General features: G+C 35.4%; 1 protein-coding gene across 5 annotated transcripts in view; it reads right to left on the bottom strand.

Annotated features, from left to right (window-relative positions):
* LOC308504976 (histone-arginine methyltransferase CARM1-like) overlaps positions 1-26,417 on the bottom strand; it is a 231,913-nt gene that overhangs the window by 129,765 nt on the left and 75,731 nt on the right. For all 5 annotated transcript variants that reach the window (XM_081066633.1, XM_081066631.1, XM_081066630.1 and 2 more), the window contains one exon: positions 11,788-11,913. In XM_081066633.1, coding sequence (XP_080922759.1) covers positions 11,788-11,913 — 126 coding nt within the window. The remainder of the gene's footprint in view (positions 1-11,787; positions 11,914-26,417) is intronic.

Below are 26,417 nucleotides of genomic sequence, written 5' to 3'. Positions count from 1 at the left end.
GGGGACACCACTACCTTACCTGGGAACCACAGGGAGTTTTCTCTGATAAAGATAAGGTGGGAAGATTGAGAGAGGCTCTTGCCTGGTAACAACGTGCTCAAAAAATAAAAAATCATGAAAGGAAATGTTGTATCCTTAGCACCCAGCACGTGACTGAATAACTGAGGGTTTTGAATACCAAATACTAATAAATATTTTTTAACTGAATGATAGATGGTATAAATAATGCCTATTTAAAAACTTTTAACTTAATAATAATATATCTAGTTCTTTTCATAAGTATGCAGAGAATTTTTTTCAAATAGCTGCGTGGTATTCCAAACCACCAATAGTCTGATGATGGACATGTTGGTTGTTTGCAGTATTTTGCTATTACAAACAATGAGTTGATGGATGTAATGGATGACAATACCTATTTTCCCACATCATCACCAACACAGTGTATTAACAATTTTTATGGATAAATCTAAATATCTGTAAAATATTTAAGTATTTTGTGTTAATCTATTAGGTGACATAAGTTCTTTCGATACTTGTAAGAGAGCTAAGGCATTTGAAAGCACTTTAAAGAAGAATGGTGGTGGGGGCTGAGGGCTGGGCGGGGAGAATGTAAATAGCAATGTTGAGCACACACTGTCCTATATTAAATAACTTTGCTCTGCTTTTTAAGGATCTATTAGCCAAAAGGAGTAAAAAGGGAATTTTAGAGATTCTCAAGTTCTACTGCTCAGCCACCTCAGCTTCCTGCCATTGTTACTGTAAGGGGCATTGCAATGCAACTCGAAAACTCTTGATCAATACACTTCAGCGGATCAGTAGGTAGATTAACTTATACGGAAATGAGATTTGTTTCTTGGAGAAATGTTTGTAGCATTTGATACCCCAACTCATATGTTTAAGGACTTTTCCATCTATGATTATTTTTACTTTTATTATGAAGATGTTTTTTAAATTAGAATTTTTGGGGCGACAATGGTTAGTAAAATTATATAGGTTTCAAGTGTACAATTCTGTAATACATCATCTATATATTACATTGTGTGTTCACTACCCAGAGTCAGGTCTCCTTCCATCACCATATATTTGACCCCATTTACCCTCATCTTCGACCCCTGCTCCCTGCTTACCCTCTGGTAACCACTAAACTATGGTCTGTGTCTATGAGTTTTTGTTTGTCTTGCTCCTGAATTTCTTTCAGCTTTGTATCCCACAAAACCACAATGAGACATCACCTCACACCAGTTAGAATGGCTATCATCAACAAGACAAATAGTAACAAGTGTTGGAGAGGCTGTGGAGAAAAAAGAACCCTCATACACTGTTGGTGGGAATGCAGATTGGTGCAGCCACTATGGAAGGCAGTGTGGAGGTTCCTCAAAAAATTACAAATAGAATTACCATATGACCCAGCAATCCCTCTCCTGGGTATCTACCCAGAAAATCTGAAAACATTTATTCCTAAAGATATATATGCTCTGATATTCATTGCAGCTTTATTTACGGTGGCCAAGACATGGAACAATCAAAGTGTCCTTTGATAGATGATTGGATAAAGAAGCTGTGATACATATATACACACACAATGGACTACTGCTCTGCCATAAGAAGAGATGAAATACTGCCATTTGTGACAACATGGATGGATCTGGAGATTATGATGCTAAGCACAATAAGTCACACAGAAAAAGTTGAGAGCCATATGATTTCACTGATAAGATTTTCAAGTGTACATAAAGTACATAGATTAATATAAAGATTTCTATCACCAAGTTTCAAAACTTACTCAAAACTTACTAAGATTTTGTCAATCTTAAATCATTTCTACTGCCAAGTACTTTTTGTTTCCTTGGCTGGACATTTTAAAGCAAACCCAGACATAATGTAATTTCACACATAAATATTTCAGTAATATGCAGATATTTTGTGCATATGTTCAGCAGGAAACAGGGACCAGAGAATATGGCTACTATAATAAATACTGAGAGCAGGGAGGCATGGAGCAGCCATGTTCCAGCTGGGTTTAAGTAAAGCATGAGTTTTCCTCATAAAAAGAAAAAATACTATCACATACATGGTGATGGAAGAACTGACTCTGGGTGGTGAACACACAATGTGATATATAGATGATGTATTACAGAATTGTACACTTGAAACCTATGTAACTTTACTAACCATTGCCACATCAATAAACTTTAATTAAAAAAAGAAAAACACCTACTAGAAACTTAGATCTTTATTTTTTTGCTTTCTTGAGTCATTATCCGAAGCACAACTTTAAATATACTCAATAGAATACCAACTTTCATATAGCAAAGGGGCATAAACAATTACAACATAGACAAATCCAGTTATAGTTGGTAATTCCAATTCTCCTCTCTCAATAACTGATAGACAAGTAGACTAAGAATCATTAAAGATCAATCAACTTGACCTAACCAATATTTAGAGAACAGTCCACCCCACAATAATAGAACGCATATTCTTTTCAAGTGCACATGGAATATTCACCAAGATGTACCATATTGTGGTAAAATAACCTCCAATAAATTTCAAACTACTGATATACAAACGACATTCTCATACCACAAAAGAATTCAACAAGAATACAGAAAGATATATGGGGAATCTCCAAACATTTGGAAATTAAACAATATACTTCAAAATAACCCATGGATCAAAAAAGAAATCCATTGGCCAAAGAACAATAACAATACAAATTATTTTGAAGTGCTTGGCAAGGAAAAAATAACATGCCAAAATTTATAGGATGCAGCTACAACAGTGTATAGAAAGAAATATATAGCAGTAAATGTGTATTAGGAAAAAAAAAGAAAGAACTCAAATTCATCATCTAAGCATCTACCCTAAGAAGTTAAAGAGAAAAGAGTAATCAGAGAATCAAAGCAATCAGAAGGAAAAAAATAAGAGCAAGAATCAATAACAGAAAATGGACAAAATAGAGAAAAATAAATGAAACAAAAAGCTGTTTCATTGAAAGGATCAATAAAGTTGATAAACCTCTAGCTAGATTAATAAGAAAAATGATCTATTAATCAGTATAAGAAATGAGAAAGAACATCATTACTTATCATATTGACATAAAAGTATATCATGAACAACTTGATGGAAACTAATTTGACAACTTGGGTGAAATGGACAAATTCCATGACATAAATTACTAAAGCTCACTCAGCAAACAGTAGATACATTAAATAGAACTATATGTATTAAATAAATCGACTCCAGTAAAAATCTTCTCACAAAGAAAACTCAAGGTCCATTTGGATTTGATTGTTAATTCTAACAAACATTTGAAAAAGAAATGATCCCAAATTCTATACAAAGAGTTCACAAAAATAGATTAGGAAACATGTTTCAATTTGTAAGACCAATATTATTCTGATACCCAAATGAAAGATAATTAAGAAAACTACAAAGCAATACCTAAGAAACATAGACAAAAAAATTTATACAATTCTAGCAAATCTCATTTAGCACTGTCATACATCATGACAAAGAGGTTTAACTCAGAAAAACAAGATTGTTTTAATATTCAAAAATCAATAATTTAATTTACTATATTAACAGGCTGTAAATAAAAACAATGCAATCATCTTCATATATTCAGATATAATTTCTATCTTGAATTGAAACACAATTCAAAATAATCCATGGATCCTTGAAACACAATTCAAGATAGAAACTATTAGCAAATTAGGAATATAATGGACTTTCTTCGTCCTGATGAAGGACATCTACAAAAAAACCTACAACTATTGGTAAAACTGAACGCTTTCCCCAAGATCATGAACAAGGTAAGGCTGTCTACTCTAATTTCTTCTCTGCAACACTATACTAGAGGGCCACGCTGGTGCAGTAAGCAAGGAAAAGAAATAAAAAGCATACAGACAGGAAAGGAAAAGGTAAAACTGTCTTTAATTACAGATGATGTGATCATTTATGTAGTAAATCCTAGGAATCTATAAAAGAAACAAGAACTAAGAGACTTAGCAAGATTACAGGATACAAGGCTAATGTACCAAAAATACAAACACATTTCCAAAGCAATGGCTAATAGATGTATTTTAAATTTGGGTTGTTTGATAAGAAACAGGATATTGGCATGCTATCAAAGTGCCTTTACCCAGATTCCTTGTTACTTACACCTAACAAGGAAAGCATAATAACTTTATAGTGGAGAAAAGGAAAGGCATCTTGACCTGGTGATCAAAATTCATACTACTAACAATGGGTAGATAGACCTCAGTACTCCCTGATGTGATATCCTGAGGAGGACACACCTGTCAGGTAGTTTTCTGACTGGCGGTGCATAACATGAACCTTTTCATGAGGAAACCTTAGAAAAACCCAAATAAGGGAATATTCTATAAAATACCTGATCTCTGTTCTCCTAACATCTCGATGTCATGAAGGAAAGAAAAGGGGTGAAGAATTGTTCCAAATTAAAGGAATCTAGAGATTTGACAACTGAACATAATATATGATCCTGGACCAGATGCAGTACAAAAGAGAAAACAAAATGCTGTAAAGGATATTACTGGGACAATTTATGAAATTAGACTATGAACTGTAGATTAAATATAAATATCGTATAGATGTCAAATTCCTGAATTTGGCAACTCTACTGTAGCCATGTAAGAAAATATTCTTTTTCATGGGCTATATCTTGTGAAGTACTAAAGAGTAAAGGAGTGTGACATATGCAAATTACTCTCAAATGATTCAGAAATAAAATGAGTGTGTTTATATGTGTACATATATATACAAAGATAAAGAAATAAATCAAATGTGACAATACTATAAATTAATATGTTTAAAGCATATCAGAAGTTGTCTGTTATGTTTATATAAAAACTTCTTTGTAAGTTTGAAATTTATTCAAAATAAAAAAAGGATGAAGAAACTCTCCCATGATTCATAAACTCCCAGAATAAGGTCCACCAGTGTCTTTCTTTTTTCTCCATTAGTGACATGTTGATAAAAGTTGGCTTTCCTATGTTTCTTATTACAATTAAAGATACGAGTCTTCTACATTGAATGTCAACCAGTGAAGAGTGAAAGGGACAGTTTGGAAGCTGTTGAAGGAACATGGGCCTTGCATTTTCTTTTTGTCACTTGGGTAATTTCTTTCACATCAATGAGACTTAGCATCTTTGCTTCAAAATGGGAATTTATGATAAGAATATACCAACTTCACAGGGCTGCTATGAGAATTACGGAGAAGGCATAAATGCATACCTTTAAAAAGTATATAAAAATTAAATAATGTTCAGACAGTGCTGGGCCTCCGCTTCAAGCCCTCAGACGCTTTCAATCTCCCTCAGAATAACATCAAGATGCTCACCATGGTCTCCAACGTCTCACCTCGTCTGGCCTCTATTTCTCTGATCTCACCACTCACCGTCGCCCTCATTTCATCTTGGCTCTCTGCTCCTAATGCCGTCCTTCAAACACACCCTGCTGTAAGGTCTCTGCAATTCTGTTTCCCTGTCTGGGCCACCCTTAGCCCAGCTCCTTCCTTTCCCCACTTCAGTTCTATACTCAAATGTCATCTCATCAGTGGGGCTCTCCCTCAAAAATTACCTACAAACAGTACACACACTTCACCTCCAGTCATTCTCTGCCTTTCTCTGGTTTCTCTTTTCAGCATTACACACAACTCACTAGATATGTTCATTTACTTATTGTCTTTGTCCTCTTACAATGTTAGCTACATAATTATAAGGACTTTTATTTATTCAGTACTGTGTCTTCAGTACATAAATAAGTGCTCGGCACTTAACAGACTCTCAATAAATTCTTGTTGACTGAATGATTGAATAGGAAGTAAATTTTGCACATATCTAGTATTTATACAGTCAATGAATCATAGATATCACTTTAAGTCCATGTAAATAAAACTTTTTCCTCTGTTGATATCTGTCATTATTAAATATCCTCACTGCTTCTAAAATACAATCAATTTAAATGTACCGGATTTCACAGTGATCTTTGCGATTACTGGAGATTATCTGACATGTGACCATATCAGGTTTGGAGACCACTGAGTCACAATTATGAAGAAGGAAAGGAGGGAGCGAAGAAATATTCCTCATCGATATATCTGGATATTTGATTATTTCTTTCCTAGTGATACTACCTAATAACCAATACAGGTCAACTTCCCAATAAAGTTGGATTTTCTTTCTCACCTAAGTTACAGATAATTGGCAGCTATTCACTCACTTCTAAATATAAAATAGCAGCCTCACATTTCAAATGCCATGTCCTCTTACTTCAGGAAAGCAGAGCACATCTCAAAAATTCAGCAATCGTGTCTGATGGACACTGACACCAATAGACAGTTTTCTGTCAGCACTGAGGCTGACAAATGACAATCACGGTCCCATTGCCACCTGGGATCTGGGCCACCTGGGACCCACCAAGTCACAGCCAGCTTGTTATTCACTTGCCGCTACCTTCCTGCAGCTGTGGACTCCGGTTCTTCACATCACAACCTGCCCTGACAGATCTAGAATAAAGGATCAGCTGCTTGGCTTGTTCAGTTTCCAGGGCCAGGAAAATCAGACAGGCAACCAACTCCCCAAGGACATTCATTAATTTTGAAAACTATTATTAAATTAAACCAAGGAGGACCATCAATTTGCAAACATCTGCACTTGCAAACCATTTGGTGGTGGGATTTAGTCTCAGCAGAAATCAAGAGACACACAAATTCCAGAATAGGAAGGTGTTGCGAGGCATCCTTGGGAAAATTCTCAAGTAAAGTCTGAACTCTTGATATGCATTATTTTTTCTTCTTACAGAACAAATGAGACTAAGTGATTATAGCCAGTGTTCTAAAGCAAAGTTGGCCAAGGTCTTCGTTCCTGAAATAACACACTGAGCACACTGAACCAATGAAGAATTCATATCAGAATTAGTCCCACCTATGGGCTCCCTATTTAGAAATTTGCCTTGTAGTTTTTTAGATTGATATAAACAGATTAAGGAGAACCTTCATCATTTGTATTCGAAATTAGGCAAAAGCAAATTGAATCCAGTTTTGATAACTGAGCCCCAAATCTCTGTATCAAGGAACGTAGTGATAAGGGTCAGTTCTCTCTCTCTCCTCGTCAGCTATGACTTACAGAGGCCTCCTGTATGATCAATAGACTCCTGTCATTGGCCCCAACACGGAGTGAGCCAGTTGGTTCTGGGTCTCATGCCTCTCCAGGCTATTTAATGTTCTCTCCTTGGAGGGCTGGAAGCAGTACATGTAGTACATGGAAACTGGCCCCTGGACATGATAGGGAGTGAAATGTATCCCAGTATTTCTAGAGTTTGACTACTGGAATCTCAAAATTTCCATTTCATTGCATTTCAAAGAAAAGGTTTTGTCCAGAAAATGAAGGCAGCCCCAATCTGACAGCCTCTAAAACAGGGGTGTCCAAACTGTGGCCCATGGGCCAACTGAGGCCCGCAATCCATTTTTAATTGGCCCGCAGCAAATTCCAAAAATATATTTAGTTTATTTAAATATAAACCAGGGGAGGCAATACGTACTTCACCTTGAGTGAGTGGCCCAGCTGTTTGTGTATTTTACCGCACATGGCCCTTGGTGAAAAAAAAAACTTTGAAAAAAGTTTGGACACCCCTGCTCTAAAACATAAAATTACCAGGTTTGCTCAGGCTTTTTGTACCAACTCTGAAAAGAACCCCATGCTTGAAACACAGATGTCATGGAAACATGCATATTATGCAGAGTAAACCAGTATGACCTCCTTGAGCATTAAGTGTGAACACACTGGAAGAAACTTTTCCCATTCAGTTGTCTTACTGCACACTCATTCCTCGTTCTCTCACTGGTTTCTTTCTTTCTTAAAACTAATCGTGTGTCACCAGGAAAGTGTGGTGGCATGGATAAAGTATGTGGGCTTCGGAGTCAGGTAGCTCTGGATTTGAATCCTTAGTCAGTTAATTATCAGTCATATTACCTTGAGAAAGTGACTGATTTTCTTGGAATCTCAGTTCCCTCATCAATAAGATGATCCAATTAAATTCTCCCTCAAGATGAGACAATAGGTTAAATGATTATAATAAAAAGTAAAAATGACATTTTGCTTTCAGCTTAGTTATGTCCCATTACATAGCCCCCCTCCCAAATTTTCCATTTCTTAAAGAAATTAATCAAATAGAAAGTAAATAATAGAGAAAATAATGCAACCAAAAGCTTATTTGTTGAAAAGAGTGATAAAATTGATAAACCTAGGCTGATCAAGAAACAAAGAGAAGACATTAATAACAAATATTAGGAAAGAAACAGAAGAAATTACTACAGATATTACAAAAATCAAAGATTAACATGCAAATTATAAACAAATTTGCCAGTATATCTGATATCTTACATGAAATGGAAAAATTCCATGAAAGAACATAAAATACCAATTGACACAGGAATAAAATCTGAAGTTGCCTACATCTACTTTATTTCCATTAATAAAACTTAATCCATAATGACTTCATAGGTAAATTCTATCAAACATTTAATGGAGAAATAATACCAATTCTACACAAACTATTTTATTCAAAGTAAATAATTCACCAAATTCAAAGATTATAACCTTAATAAATCCAGAAAAATATTTAACAAAATCTAACACCCAATTATGATAAATATTTGCAGTGAGCTGAGGAAAGCAGGGAACTTCCCCAATCTGATAAAGGGCATCCACAGAAAACATACAACAAACATCATACTTAATGGTGACATGCTGCACTTTCCCCCCACAATCAGGGGACTGTCCAGAACAACTGCTTTCTCAGATATATACAACATGGTATTGGAGGTCATAAGAATTTCAAAAGTCCAGAAAATATAAAAGACATAGAGATAAAACTGTCTCTATTTGCAGGTGACAAGTTCTTCTTCTCTTTTTTTAATGTAGAAAATGCTAAGAAACCTAAACTATAACTACTAGAACTAGTAAGTGAATTTAAAATATTATAGTATCTGAGATTAATATTAAAAATTAATTTATTTTTATAGACTAGTAGCAAACAATTGTGTGTTCTCAAAAATGTATTTACAATAGGTTCAAAAACATAAAACAATTAGGGACAAATTTGTCAAAAGTTGTGTATGACTTTCACATTGAAAACTATAAAACATTTCTGGGGAAAATTAAAGACCTAAAGAAATGGAGAGAAATACCCTATTCCTGGACTGGAAGCAACGGCATGTTGATAAACATTTAACAACTGGTTTCCCTCACAAAACAAAAGAGGCCCCTGCTTGTGGAGTTTGCCAATTTCTGTGGTGTAAATTCTCTGACCCACCAATTCCAAGCTTTCAAATTCCTGAAATTTTAATAATGGTCTCTTGTGATACAGTATGAGCTGTCTTTAGCTCACCAATGACTGAAAGACGTAATGTTAAAATGGCAATTCTCACCAAATTGACCAGTCTCAATCATAATTTGACCAAGCACTTTTGTAGACACTAACAACTTAATTATAAAAGCTATACGGAAACACATAGCACCAAGAATATCCAGAACAATCCTGACAAAGAACAAAGTTGGAAGACGTAAACTAACAGACTTCTAGTATTACTTTAAAGGTGATTCAGACAACGTGATAGACATTGGCAGAAGGATAATCACTGGAACAGAACAGAGGGCTCCAAAATAGACTATACATGTCAAATGATTGTGTAGTCATTTGACATGTAGAAGTCTTGTCGACAAACAGTGCTAGAATAACTGTTTATCCATGTGGTCTAAAATTAATCTTTAATCCCATACCATATAAAAAACAATTAAGATGGATTGTATGTCAAAAATATAAAGCTATAAAACTTCTCGAAGGAATTACTGGAGAAATAATTTGCTGTTTGAGAGTAGGCAAAGAGTTCTTAGGACATAGAATGCAATAAACAAAAAAGAAAAAATGATAAACTGGTCTTCATCAAATTTTAAAACTTCTTCTTTACATAGTCTATCATTACGGAAACAAATAAGGAAACTACAAACTAGGCGATAACATCGATAAATTATATATGTGATACCTGCCTGGTACCCTATATAAAGAAAAACAGCTCCACAGATAAACAACCAATTAGTTACAGGCAAATGATTTGAACTCGTAAGCATGTGAAAAAGTGCTTAACATCTTTAGTTATTAGGAAAATGTAAATTAAAGCCACTGTGAGATACAAAGACACAACCACCGAAGAAATTGAAAAGACTGAAAGACCAAATGTTGGCAAAGATGTGGTGTGACCAGAACTCTTATGCATTACTGATGGTAGTGTAAAATGGTACAATCACTTCGGGAAAAATTCTGACTATTTCTTATAAAACTAAGCACGCATTTACTCTATGACCCAGAAATTTCACTCCTAGGTATTGACCCAAGAAAAATGAAAAAAATACATATGTATACAAAAAGATCAGTACAAGGATATTTATAGCAGCCTTACTGACCATAGCTCAAACCTGGAAACAGTTTCAACGTCCATTGAAATGAGAATGGGCAAACAAATTGTGACTATTACTTAGCAATAAAAAACAACAAACTACTAATACCTATAACAGGGAGGAATCTCAAAACATGCTGCGTGACCTTTATTAAAGAGAGTATATACTGAATGATTTCATTTATAGAAAGTTCTAGAAAAGACAAAGCTAATTTATGGGGGGAAAAATAAAAGCTGTCATTATTCCTGGAAGGACAGGAGTAAAGAGTGACTGGGGAAAGGCATAAGGTAACTTTTAGGAATGCTGGTATTCTTGAAGATTTGTGCATTTAAATGCATGTAAATTTAACCATAATAGAAAAACTGAGATGCATAAACAACTTTTGAGTTCTAGTTAATGACATGCAGCTTGAAGTATATGGGGGTGAAATGTGCTGGTTAATATAATTTACTCTGAAATGCATTATAAAAATAAGATGGATTGATGGATGACTAGAGGGACGAGTGGATGAATAGGTATACGATAAAATAACTTCCTCACTCTGGCTGACTGAGTCAGTTTAAAAATAAGAAACCGGGTTAACTTCTTTATCCTAAGTAGTTCCCAATGGCGAAACAACTTTGGACATTTTTACTACCCAGAGGAGAATCTGAACCATTGCTAATACTTTGCATTATCTGGATTGACAGCATAAGTAAAATGGAAAAATTTATATCTAAGCTAAAAAAAAAAAATGACAATTGACAATCAAAGGTAGACCCAAGGCATTGTTAGCCCTAATTTTCTTCATGAGGCTGGAAATCTTCCAGAGTGCCTTTTAGTCCTTTCTTAAAATACTTCTACGGTTGTTACACTTCAGTTTACCTCCCTATTGCTTGACATTTGGTGTCCAGAGTCTAAAACTGTTCAACAAATGATTGCAAGACATCAACAGGATGAAATCATTCTGATTGATACTGAAACTGAAAAATCACATTTCTGCAAACAACCTCATCTTCAAGGAGAATCAATAACAGTGGTGAAGATCTGGACAGTCCTTGGTGGCCACTCCTGCAGCTCTGGATGAAAGGGAAGCAAAAGGGGGGCTAAAAATAAAAACGTGCTTGCCTAGGAAAAGGCTGATTGTTCTCTAGCCCTGGTATCAAATAAGCACCAGAACCAGTTTGCAATCATTTTATTAATCGATGACAACTCACATCAGGAAGCATGCTGCCAAAAGCCAATCAATCAGAAACAGGGAAAAGTCAACCATCAGGAGATTCTTCTTGGGAAAAAGACAGTGGATCGGGACAAGCGCAAAACTTACCAGCATGAGACTCAAACTTCAGCAGAGCACTGTTGTACCCCAGAGTAATCAAGACAGACTCCTTCCCCACACGGCAACATTCAGTGTCTCTGTTGAGTAAGCATTTAAAGACACAGACGCCATCAGCTATAAAGGGTGGGAAAAAAAAAGAATTAGGAAAATCCATTCTGAGCATTGTAAAATTCTCTCATGTTCTCAAGGCTCCCCATTTCTTTTTTCTTGATACAATGTCTCCCGGGACATATGGGAATATGAGGATCAGAGATAAAAAGAGATGACTCTATGGCTAAATACCAATTCTTTGCAGATAAGTTAACAGGCTCAAAACTCTCATTGGTTCTTGCCTTTATGTCTAGGGTCTCACTACCCATAAGCCTTGTATTCCCCAAATATTTTGTACCTCCTGATGCCATCCTAAAAGAGTCCAGGTAATGTCCCTATGGGTTATTCTTGAGCACCTACTATGTGCCAGAGATATCATAAAAATCTCCATTGTAAGTATTATCACTGCCAATATTCCTAGGTGAATACAAGACAGAGAGTATAGGTCCAAATATGCATAGCTGAAAAGTGGCAGAACTAGAATTCAAAGCCAGAATAGAATTTGACTTCAAAGCCCACGTTGCTCCTACCACATTGTGCTGTGGCAAGTGTGGAAAAAAAGGGAGCTAAGTTTCTGCAAGCAGCGCCCATGGTAAGTGGCTAGGGTCTTGTTAGAGTCATCCATACATAACTGGGTACGAACTCACTAGTCCTCCTTTTGTAGGTTATAGACAGGACTTTACCACTGGGGCAGCTGTAATGTGCTGGAAAAAAGCAATGAACTTGGGCTTTGCTTTCATCTTTCATATTTACTAACCGAGGAACTTCAATCACCTAAATACACGGAGTAACATTTTTTCATTACGCAAAATGAAAATATTGATGCTTATTTCACAGGCTTTTTGTTAAGACTGAGTATTAAAGTTTAAATAATTTCTAAAACCCTATGAAAACAATGAGAGACTATTATTTCTCTTATCACAAAGTAGACCTTAGCTCTTATCTTTGATGTCTTCTATTCCCCCTTACAAAATCAAATACAGTAAGTGTATTAAATTCCACTGTTACACATGGGCGTATGCACACACATTCAAAACACACAGAGTTAAGATGATCAAATATTTTCAAATATTTTCAACCATTCCTTCAAATAAATGAGCCCTTCCTGATGAAAGCATTCAGATATTTTTCACAAAAGGTCTCGGCTGGTTAAATAGTACAGATGTTTTAAAAACATTCTCTTGGCATAAAACATGATTACAGGTTATTACAGCCAGTCAGTGTCTCAAAGGCATCAATGTCTCCTTGCAGGGACGCAGACGTGAATGTAGAGGCAGAAGCAGGGAGTTTGGGGCTCTTTTAAACAATATTTTCTTAAAATCACAAGAAATATTTTTTCAAGAAAGCAGGATTTTTATCATTTTCCAATTGTTTCTCTTACAGTTTTGAAGTAGGATAAGGTAGAATGAAGACGGAAGGAGGACCTTAGCCCTCCTCAGTTCCTTGTACATACATGACTGCCCTTTTCCCCGAAAATAAGACCTAGCCGGACAATCAGCTCTAATGCGTCTTTTGGAGCAAAAATTAATATGACTCGGTATTATATTATATTGTTACATTATATTATGTTGTATTATGTTACATTATGTTATACTATATAACATAGTCTTATATAAGACCCGCATTATATTTATTATATTATATATTATATATATTATACCCAGTCTTATATTATAATAAAATAAGATATAATAGATGTAATATTAGATGTAATATATTTACTATATTATAGTAAAACATAGTATAATTTACTATATAGTAAATTATAGTAAAATATAATAAAATTAGAGCTGATGATCCGGCTAGATCTTTTTTTCAGGGAAACACTGTATTGTAGTCTGTGAGCTCTTTGTGAGCAGGGAATATTTTACTTTATTTTGGGGAATCACTATTTTTTTTTTCTGATTCAAAACCTAGCACAGTACCTAGTACTTAATAAATGTTTGCCGAATCAGTGAAGGCATTTTTCATTGTATTGACTGCATACCATCCCAGAATAGATACAAAACTTCAAAATGTATATGATTCAATTCTTCTTAACCAGATAGGCTCAGATTGTTTCTTTTGTTGTTTTGGTTTGTTTTGTGTACGTGTGATTTAATTAGGGTATAAGCTGAGTTGTTGTTTTTTCCTACTTTTATAAATTGAAAAATGCTACCCACACATCCTCTTTTCTTCCTTCCCTCCCTATCTTCTGTTTAAATATGGGTGGGGAAAGTCTTTTTAAGCATGCCATAAAATCCAGAAAGTACGTATATCTATTTCAAGTTTTAAAATCTACCCATGAAAAAAAAAATTTAAAACTTTAAACAAAATTGAAAAGCAATGATAACCTAGGAAAGTGTTTTTAACATACATAACAGAGATAATATGTCCAATATACAATTAGCTTAAAAAATAACAAGAAACAAACATCCCTGTTAAAAAGTTAGTAAGCTATGTACAGTGTCAGATGGGTAGTAGACTTTTTGGGGTTATCACTTTGTCAGGGATTACACCCCATAAAGCCTAGTCATTATGTTGTTTTGTACACCTGAAACCTGAAACTCTTTAAAAAAAAAAAAGATGGATCAATAGGCAACTGACAACTAGAAAAATGCCAATAGCCACAACAAATGTGAAAAAATAATGAATTTCAATAATAATCAATGAAAAATATAATAAAAGGATGAGCACTTTTTTCTCTCCATTGTCAAAATTTTAAGACTATATGTTGACAATATCAAATATTGGAAAGGGTGAGAGAAAGCAGTGAGTGGCCGTTATTAGAAATGCAAATTTCTGTATTACCAAAATGTGTTCCACCCTTATTGTTTAAAATTTAAAATCTATGTACTCTTTGCTAGATATTCTACTCATAATAATTTCTTCCAGGATGAACTTTATCAAGTGTGAATGGATGTACATTCAAGGCTGTGCATCTTAGAAGTGTTTACTACAGGTAGAAAATGTAAAGCTAAGAGACAATCATTTACATGGTTGGTTAAGGCAAACATGATACTTCCACGTTCAAGTTGCAGAAGAGCATGTATGATATTATTGTAGCAATTTAATATTGTGTTTATCTTTGTAGAAAGCTGTTTAAAAAGATATACACCAAAATGTCATCAGCAGTTTCCTCTGGATAGAGAAATTTGGGCCAGTTTTAATTTTCCCTGTATAAAGTTATGCCTTGCTTGAATTTTCTATGTGACTATTTATTTTTAGAATCAGGAAAAACAAGAAAGCTATCCATTTGGTAAACACACACACACACACACACAAAACACAACAACAACAATCAAACAAAAAACACACTACCATCACTAATGTCATTCTCAGTGGGTATTACTATTCTTTACATTTTTTTCGTTTATTAGATAGTAATTGGTAACTTCATTCATTCAAAAATATTTAGGAATTACTGCATCCAATAAAATTATTATTTTAATTCTCAATTCTTAAATCATTAATGGAACTGAATGTTTTGTTACGTTTTTTGTTCGCGAATGTAATAACTTCTTGTGTTGATTTCTTTTCCTGTTCTTTGGCCACATTAGTACATGAAACAAACATTCTAAATGATTTCTGTGAACAAATGTGAGCAAGATGAAAGTGCAGCTATTTTAGGGGAGAGTATATTATCATCCTAGAACTGTGTCTCTTTAAATTTAAAGAATTCATATTAGAGTAATAAAGGACTATGATAAAAAAAATATTGCTGAGGAACATAAAGAAATCCAAAACCAGGAAGTACCACTACATTGATGAAAAGTAGGGGTGGTGTGAAGGTCATTTCCAATGCACGTTGTACTAAGGTTTATCTATCCAGTTAGTATTACTAGTAATAATAATAATAACTACATCTACAGAACATTCTCATTCCCCTGCCAAACATCTCATTTCATCTCTGCAGTGACTCAGAAGGCTGGCTGCTTCTTTCTAAAATTATTTTAACTCTTTTATTTCTAATTTCTTGACTTCTGTCATTTCATTTCTGAGTTTTTCTAATTCTGTTTCATGTTATTCTTTCATGTCCTGCATAATTTTCTTCACATCTCTTAATTTGTTTTGCAAATTAATTTTACAAATTTTTGGATCATGTCTTTTCAGCATGCTTTCATTATTGGTAGGGATGTTACTCTGCTCCTTAATGCCTTTTTTCCTACAGTAGTTGGTTGGGATTTGACCTCCATAGTTTTCTGTTGCTCATCTTGATGTGAATCTCCTTTTCCTGAACTTTTAGAAGGATGGTAATTGCACATGTAGTTTGACAAGAAACTACCAAATTCTTTTCCAGAGTGACTGTTCCATTTAACATTCCCATCAGCAACAGACAAATGAGTCATTTCCTCCACATCCTTGACATTTGGGTTGTCACTGTTTTTCACTTTAGATATTCTAATAGTTGTGTAGTGATAGCTCATTGTGGGTTTAATTTGCAGTTCCCTGATGGCTAATGATGCTGAACATCTTTTTATGTGCTTATTCACCATCTGTATATCCTCTTCAGGGAATGTCTGTTTATGTCTTTTACCCCCTTTTAAATTGGTTTGTTTTTGTTGTTTACGATTGAGTTTTGAGAGTTCTTCATATATTTTAGATACTGGTCCTCTGTCAGATATGCAGTTTGCAAATATGTTCTCCCATTCTGTAGTTTGTCTTTTTGTCCTCTTAACAGGATCTTTCACAGAGCAAGACTTTTAAATTTTGGTGACATCCAATTTCTCAGATTTTCCTTTTATGGATCATCTTCTGGTGTCGAGTCTAAAAACTCTTCACCTGAGTCCCTTGACCTTGCTCATTCTATGGTTTTGTTACACCATGACTGAACAACTGTGACAATCTTTCCACTGCTATCTGCTCGTGCAATTAAAAATGAGTTCCCACTATTCCAAGCTGCCCGATTACAATCACTGAAGCCCATGTGAGTCATTGCAGTGCTCTGCCCAAACCTTCAGACATTCCCCCACTGAATATGAAAGTACAGACTCTCCTGCCTGGAACTGGAAATCCTCCAGGCACCTTTCCTGCTTCTGCCCAACTAACCTCCAATCCCCTAAACATATACCAGACTCCAGCCAAACTGTCCGCTGCTCTCCAAACAGGGCTTGTAATTATAGTAGCAGTAGAGATCTGAAATTAAAGAGCAGGACTTCTGAAGTGAGAAAGCTCCCCTAGTGCCATCGAAAATATTACCTAATTTATCAGTTTCCATTTTCAATGCCACCGCCTCCATGGCACCTTTCCTGATTGCCCCCAACTGGCATATGTTATCTCCCTCACGTCACTAACCCAACAGCACTTTGCATCTCTCTTACAGGACTTCGCTTATGCTCCCATTTGTACCCCAATCTTAACCATTTTGCACGATGTCAGACTGTTTGCCGGCAGGATCTGTGTCATCCTCATCTTCTATTCCTCTGAAGGACCTCGTATACAGCAGGGACCATGAATAGTCAATCTGATTGGAACCACCATCAGCAGCATTTTAATTCAGACACATGTGGCCTATCTGCTGTGTACACTGTCAAAAACAAGTAAAAGGACAAACTTAGCTCACCTTTCTAGCCTCTGAACCAGCTTAAAATTTTTTTTAACCATTCCCTCTTTTCTTTTACATCCTTCTCTCCACACATGATGACAGCAGAAAGCATAAACACTAAAACCAACACCATAATGAAATGTTAAACACCTCTGTGACCAATATTCTCAAATCAGAAGGAAGCAATATTTCATTCTGCCTTCCATGAAAGAGGACACCACTTCCCTAACAGCTTCTCTAGGAACCTACTGCTCCTTCAGATGTATTTCCAGTGCTTCTCTGAGTAACCCTTCAGCTCCCCCAAGAATTTCTCAAGGTGAGAAGGTGATTAGGGGCCAGAGAACCCATGGTTACTCGAATTCTAGGAAAAGGAGAAGTAGATCTTGTTCTTTTTTAAAATCTCAACTCTTTCCTATCAAATACATGTCTACTGTTTCCAGCACTGCACACAGCACATTATGATTGCCAATGTTTACTGAATAAAACAACTGGGTCAATACAGTCATAGACATCTCGGTCACTTCCTAAACTACATAAAAACAAAGAGACTGAAATCTCAGAGCATTACAGATCTCAACGTGGCAATCAAACACTTGTTAATTTTAGTTGATGTTTTTTCAACTCTAGGAAATGGTTTTGGTCTTTGGGTTTATAAAATGTTGTTCCAGTTATGATATGAGATCAAGAAAACTTCACTTCTTCCTAAGAATGTAAAAGTCTTGCTACTTTCCCTGAATAAACTGCTTCTCTCGGATTTAAATTTAATTTCATTCTGAATGTCTCTTTAGGGTAACAAAATATTGTAGCATCCACATTATTTCTGGGTAGAGTTTTCTCAAATCACCAGCTTTCTCCTTGTGGTTTCTAGAGATTATAAACTATCCTCTTGAATTCACGCAGGACGGGATAATTGCTCCAATGTGGTTTCACCAGCTATAACAACAAAAGAACAGGAACTTCCAATGGAAGAGTATAAAATAACAACTTTGCTGTCAAGAGCTGTTCCAGACATTCATTTTTGCTTTTGCCCAGCAGTGGATGTGGTGGTACCAGAGATCTGCAAGCCTTGGTTTGGGGATTTGTTCATACATGCACATTCAACATTATGAGCATCTGCTGTCACGCCAGTCACTGGGGACTGGCAATACTGGGGGAAGATGCGAAGAGAAAATAAACTGCAGCCAGAGCCTTGAGAGAACTCTCAGTGTAAGGAGAAGACGTCTGTTCCAATGTTATGGTACCTCTGAGAAACAAGCAAATAATTTTTTCTGGGAGATCCCCCATAGGAGACATTACACTGGACTTGAGCCTTGGAAGAATCATAAGATCTTTCCAAGAAGAAAGGAAAGAAGGGGGAAAGGTCATTCCAAGCAGAGAGAGAACAGCCTATGTAAAAGGCTAGTGAATGATCATGTCATGAAGACATATGGCAGATCTGGAAATGTGGAATAAGTAGTTCCATGTGGTTTGTAGGTAGAGTAATAAGTGTTAGTGCATCAATCCGCACAGGGATCTTGGAGTAGGGATTTTAAAGGGTTTTGACTGTCTGCAGTTAATGTTGCCATTTTGACTGACAACAGTTGCCCACAGTAACACAATGAGAAATGGGGCATCTGAGTAACCAGCTACCTTTGTTAAGTGCTTGCACATTTTTCCCCTCATTTGTTCCACACTGCTGTGGCATGAGGTGGGGTTCCTTATGCCCATTCTACCAACAGGAAACTTGAGGCTCAGAGTTACTGGGGGATTTGCTTAAACTCACCTCAGTCTGGATTGCTTCAAAGTCTATTCTCATTGCTCTGCATTACATAGCTCCCTAGGAGAAGTAAAAAGGAAGGGGAAAAGGACAGAGGAAGGCATTTCAAAATTTCTCAAAATATGAGCTCTGAAATCCTGCTTCCAAAGCAATCAGGTGTAAATATCCCCTTCTCTTCTTATTTAATCTTAGCTACCCTTCAAAGCCTACTTCAAACCTCATCTGCTCCACAAGGGGTATAGGATCACTGTAAGCCACAAGGTTCACCCTTTGCTAGGAATTAGGCATGGCCTTGTTTTCATTACCTTAATTTCTTGCCACACATTGTTTATATGCTCTTTTTGAACCAGTCCTATCTACCCCTTAATTGGTAAACTTTTTCAGATGCCTTATTCATGTCTTTCTATCCACCAATGCCAACTCAATCCCTTACACACAGTACATATTCACTAAATCTTGGTGACCTAGCTTGGTGCCCTAAGTGCAGAACCAGGCTCTTACCTGGCTCTGAGAAAAATTTTTAAAGACTGTAGAATTTCTTCCAAAAGAATTATGGAGCCCAGATGATCTACAAGCAATATTTTAACAAACATGTGAGGAGGAGGTAGTTTCTACTTAAACTGGTCCAGAACGGAGGAAAAGATGGAATACTACCTAAATCAGTTACCAAGGCAATACAGTAATAAAACTTGACAGACACACTTCTAAAATAAATATTAAATTCCATTATGAGTATGGAGGGAAGATGGAGATGACCGAGGTTTGAATCTTGATTAGAGCACTTACTACCTTTATCTCCTTAGGAATTATTTAACTATGCAATAAATATGGTTATTCGTGATAATATAATAAATAAAATGATAGTATAATATGATAATACAGGGTTAGTCCAAGTTCAACAGAAATAATGATGATGATGCTCACATTTACGATTTACCTGGTGCTGTTCAAAGACATTTATATGCATTAACATCTAATCTTTGCAATAACCGAGGTAGGTATTACTCTAATTCTTACTTTACAAGTGAGTAACTGAGACAGCAAAGAAGACCCTTTGTATGGTGGAGATAGGACTGAAGCCTAGAAGTCTGGCTCTAGGTTCCATACTATTAGCAACTCCTTGAGTCGTTAATATTAGTATCATACTAACATGCCAAAGGAAAATATGTAATACATTTTATGAATGCAGAGAACAAAGAGGAGAAAAAGACAAAGCTTTCACACACACACACAAAACTTTTAAAAATCTGGGGTACATCTTTATTAGAATAAGGAATATTTGTATCGAACCATAAGTTAATATTGTGTTTAAGTTTGAAATTAATTTAAAGTCACAAATAAGACCAACCAAAGAGTTTGCACAAATCTCTATTAACAGACATTGTTCTGAGAGTTCTAGCCTATGTAACGAAGCATGAAAATAAAGAGGTTTAACGATTAGAAAGGAGTTGGTTTCATTGTGGATCTAAAAGAATCAAGAGAATCAACTTAAAACTTATACTAATTAGAGTTGAGAAAGGAAACTGGTTACATATATTATGTAATAAAGTTACTAGTACGTAGTTGTTCTACATATCTGCTCCCCCCAAAAAACTGTTAAAAGTATAATTCTATTTTAAATAGCAACAAAATTATAAAACAATAGAAATTAACTTGGCAAGCAATGTGAAGGACCGGACCATATGAACAGAACATAACTACAAAAACTGGGGTATGTAAAAGACAAATAAATGCAAAATCTAGAAGTTGCCTATAATTCCAAGATTTTCTGTGTGTGTCTGTGTGTGTGTGTGTGTGTGTCTGCAAACTGACCCGGGATTCTAAATTCATTTCAAGAAAGTAAATGATGAAGAAAGCCATGATCTTTTTTTTCTTTCTTTCTTTTTTTTTTGGTGGCGGTGGCAGTGGTCAATAAACAGCCAGATACAGTATTATCAGAATTTAAAAGTGAAAACTGTGTAGTACTGATACATCAGTAAGCACATGGATGGATGTACTGGGGGGTGGGAATCTCAGAAAGAATTTTCTAAGAATTTAGTATTTGATGAAGATGGCATTTCAAGTCAATGTGTAAAGGATTGTTTTTTAAACAAATGATACAAAAAAAGTTGAAAAAATTTAGTGTCATGATAGAGGGAGAGCTTTCTTAAATGAGAGGATATTTATCCTTTTTCTCCCTATATGCTGCTTGCTGGAAACCCGATACGATGAATGGAACTCTATTAGCCATGTTGTAACGATTAATCTGAGTCAAGTTAGGTGACAGAGTAGTGAGTTGAAAGGAAATGATGTTCCTGAAGATTTCCTGGAGCCAGCCAACTACTGGATATTTTTTTAATGTGAGGGAAAAATGTACTTCTATTTTTTAAGACAGTGTTATTTGGGAGTTTCCTCTTACATGCACCTGAATTGAATCCTGACCAATACAGATTCCTATCTAACATTGACAGGAAATAAAAACTTTTCAAAGAACAAAAAGCCATTTTCAAAATAAGCCAGATTATAGAAAAATATTTCTCAAATATCAGAATGGAGAAGGCTTAAGTGTACATGCAAAGGCAAATATGTAAAGAAAAACTGTGTAAAAAAACTTTTTAAAATGGGATCATTTTCTTTATTTCCTTTTCAGATAATTTGTTGTTAATGTAATAAGTGTCTTTTACATGATGAAAAAAGTCTATGAAAAAGTAGACACCATAAGGAAAGAACAAGAAAGATGAAGAAAGCATGGTGAATTTGAAATAAAACCAAACAAATTTTAGAAATTAAAAGAAAAGAAAAAAAACCTAAACCAATAGATGAGTTTAAAAACTGATTTCATACAGCTGAAAAAAGATGTAACGAACAGAAAACACATCTCAGGCAATCTTATAGAGTTACCCCAGGAAAAGACAGAGATAAAACTGTGAAATCAGTTAAGACTGAGAACATAAGATCATCTCATATACATCTAATAAGGATCCTAAGAGAAGAGAGTACAGAGAACAGGAGAGGAATAATACTTGACAATATAATGGATGAGAATATGCTAAAACTTATGGAAAACATGAATCATTATATACTGGAAGCAGGAGTTATCATCAGAATAAAGAAAAATACTTTCTATATTTACATATATGGGGTGAAACTTCAGTATACCAAATCAAAGAGAAAATCACTGAAGCAGCCAGACAGTAAAGCAACAAATCAACTACATAGGAATGGAAATTACACTGACAATTGCCAAAAGAAAGAAGGTTGCATTACAAACCATTTTCAGAATCAGAAATCAACAAAAGCATTTTTTTTTTTTTTAGAAAGCTGACCCTCTGGTTCTAACATGTGAAATGTATTAATTCCTTATGAAAACAAAAGACTCAAGCCAAAGTCTAAGTTTTATACCAAGCTCTTTTTATGAAATTATTGACTTAAGAGACACTAGAGGTCATCTTACCCAGCTTGCTCATTTAATAAATAAGGACCCGAAGTCTAGGGAGTAAAGTGATTTGGTAAAGGCAATCTAGTTTGTGAATTAGCAGATTTGGGACTAGAACTTGAGCATTTTCCATGAACCTCCCTGAAAGGAGAAATCTGCAAAGTTGACATTTTCTTTGTAGGGGGTTATATTTGCCTCAAAAACACTTATTTAAAAAATCTTAAATTTACACACACACACTCACACCTACACAGCCTCCTGAAGACACACACTAATAATGATTACCATAGATTAGAGAACAGACCAGAGGACAGTCAGGCAAATCAGAAATTCTTGGCAAATCAGAAGCAGCTCTTGTGTACTTTGGATAACTCACTGCAGAAGACCCTCCACGGTGACTGGTCTTTCCTACCTAGTGTAAGAGATTGTACAAGTGGTTCTCGCAGGCGCTATAATAGCGTTCTCATTGTTCAGCACTACTGAAGTCCTGTGTAGGTTGCAGTTCTACTGCTTCTGCCTGGAGAAATCTGAGAACGTGCTGTCATCTTCCTTACTATACTTCAGATGGTAAGTAATTTACTTTGGGGTCTAGATTCTCGCTGTTCGTGTGATGGTTCACATATTGAAACAGAAACATACTTGGAAAAATGAGGCCCAAGGTTTCTTTACCAAGTAAAGCAGGAATCTCTTACTGTTAGGTAAGCCTAGACTTGTAGAGCTGAATGGAAGGCAAATTCCTCTAAATGATTGCTGCTCGAAGGGTGCCCCATGGACCAGCAGCCTCAGCATCACCTGAAGCTTGTCAGAAATGTAGACTCCGTCTACCTGTGATTCGGAATCAGAACATCAGTCTATCATGCTCCCAGGATGACTCACGTGAACGAGAAAGCTTGAGAAGGGCTGCCTTAACTATCTAAAAGTGACAGCAGTCCATCCTATTTTTGGTGTCACGCCACATGATTTCCTATTTCTTTCTGTTCAGTCATTCCTCTATAACACACGTGCCTGTATTTTCACCACCTTTGCTATTTGAAAAATAAAATTCCTAGAAGTGAACACTAGACTTCAAAATACTATTAGAACCATTAGATTTCTGACTGAATCTCTATCCCATTGAAAAGTAATTTTTAACATTACTAAATGAACCTGAATTGAATGACTGCCTGAATTACTCTTGAGAAATAGGTAAGTTAGCATATTTGTTCTTTTGTGTACATAAAGGCTAAACTAAGTTCCTGGTACCAATTCCAATGTGTGTGGTGGTGGTCCCCACTCCAACAACCAATTTCCCAGATACCAGCAGGGTGTCCAAGAATTCATCTCAATTTTCACACCATCTACCTGGAGATAACACCAGATTCCACAGGTGGAGGGTTCAGTCCTACGAAACTGTCTCCCCTGCCCACTTCAGATGCCAGTAGTAGGTCCAGGTTGTACTTTAGGCTGTAGATCAGAGGTTCCCACGATCTTCTCCTTGGGTTCCATTAATTTGCTACAGCAGCTCACAGAACACAGAGACATTTACATACTAGATTACTGGTTTACTCTGAGAGGACAGGACTCAGGAACAGCCAGATGGAAGAGATACAAGGGCAAGGAGCTTCCAGACCCTCTCCCAGCGACATCCATGTTCACCAGACCAGAAGCTCCTGGAACCCCATCCTTTTGGGTTTTTATGGAAGCTTCATTGCACAGACATAATTGTTAAGTCCTTGGCCATTGCTGATTAATTCAACCTCCAACCCCTTCCCCTTCCCCAGAGGTTAAGGGGTGGGACTGAAAGTTCCACACCTCTAACCACTAGGTGGGCTCCATTGGCAACCAGCCCCCATCCTTAAGCTCATTCCAAAAGCCACCTCACTAACATAACAAAAGACACTTTATCATTCTTAACATTTAGGAAATTCTAAGAGTTTGGGAAGCTGTAAACCAGGAACTGTGGATGAAGACTAACTATATAAGAAAAATACATTTGAGTCATCTGAATGACCAAACACGTATTTCTTATGAAAAGGTAAAACAAGAAGACAGTCTAATCAGTTCTTGAGTGAATTCAGCTCTGTGTTACATATACCACTTTCATAATCATCAATGATTTTAGGAGGCATTTCCAGTTTTCCTTAATGGTATTAATTTTTTTAAGTGCAAAAAAGCAATTAATGTTCTATTTTTCAAAGTTGTTACTAAATAGATAATCCATCTATAATTTTTAAATGTATAATATTTTCAATATTCTTTTACAATTAGGGAACAGCTGGTAAATATATTTTTTAATGCTGTTTAATGCAACAGATCTTGACTTGGAATTTTCCAAGAAATCTTAGGTTTAAAGAAAGGGTGATGAGATGACCAAGCAGGCCCTCACTGGCAGTCAAAGGATAATTTCACCCCACATCTTTATAAAGGAATCAAAAATTCCTTTATAAAAGGTATTAAGAGACTTTATCTGATAAAGCACTTGTATCTTTACTGCAGTCATAAAAGGATTTTTAAATGTTTAGATCAGTGTGATTTTATAGAATACAGTGCAAAATTTTAAATAACTGAATGCCTTTTTTTATTTTAGAAAGGACAAATAAGCGGAGACAAAATGGTTTCTTCAATAATTGTGTTGAGAGAATTGGATAAACATTTGAGGAATAAAAATAGTTATATATTTACCTCTTACTTCCTCACTCCCCCCCTAAAAAAATGATTAGTAAAGATTTGTGGGGGGGAACCCATAAAATAAAAAAAATTTAAAAAATAGGTAAATTGCTATATGAAGTTGGGCTACAGAATATTTGTATACATTTCCCAGGCGTGATACCAAGGACAGGAGCCATGAAGCAAAAACCAATATACTTGACAATCACAAACTTAAGACACATTGCAAACTGGCAATATGCTGTAATATATAACAAAAGGATAATCTTTAAAGACCCACAAAGAGATAAACAAATTTTTGTCTATCAAATTTGTGAACATATTTTTCAATGGTTTTAGTGAATGCAGATTAAAATACAGAGAAGTAACACTCTTATATGATGAGAATGTAAATGATAGACTATTGTGAAAGGGCAATTTGGTAATATATACAAAAAGCTTTTAAAATAACTATGCCCTCTGATCCAGTAATTTCATTTTGGTGAGTTTATCCTTAGAATATAATAAAGATTGTGAAAAGATTTAATTACATTTCTATTCATCACAGTGCTGCTTGTACTTTTGAATAATTGGAAAATTTTAAATGTCAAGCAACAGGGGGTTAATTAAATAGATCATGGTAATCCACATAAAGGGACACCATGAAATTGCCATAAAATAATGGCAATAAGAAGGATAGCTATTCCTCTTGTATTCTAAGAGAATAAAATTTTTGGTATAATTCTAATTTTATAAGAAAAAGATATATACTTAGAAAAGTAGAAGCACAGGCACTGAAGCTTTAACTTTTTTTTTCTGGTAGGTAGAATTACAGGTTATCTTCTTGCTTGTCTCCATTTTTTTGATTTCCCAGTAATTAATATGCATAGCTTTTTTAATAAGAAAAGACAGTAAAAGTTATTTTTACCAAAAAAAAAGAGAGAGAAACAGCATAATCTTATATGCCTTGAAGTGGTAATAATCACTTAGTAGTTTATTGAATTGAAAGGAACAGAAAATGAATAATATGTATGTGTAAAACTACACTGAAATTGCAGTCTAGGGCACTATTAGAATGCATTTGACAATGAACTCAGTAAGTGCAGCACAAAGAACGAGTGTGCCTGTCTTCCCACATTTCCCTAAAAAGTCACACAGGTTTCCAAAGAAATGAGTATAATTTCATAAATAGTCTGGTATTTATGCAT

The sequence above is a fragment of the Rhinolophus hipposideros genome (genome assembly GCF_964194185.1).
Source record: "Rhinolophus hipposideros genome assembly, chromosome: 11".
Taxonomy (NCBI): Eukaryota; Metazoa; Chordata; class Mammalia; order Chiroptera; family Rhinolophidae; genus Rhinolophus; species Rhinolophus hipposideros.
This window is presented reverse-complemented; position numbering and strand designations above follow the sequence as displayed.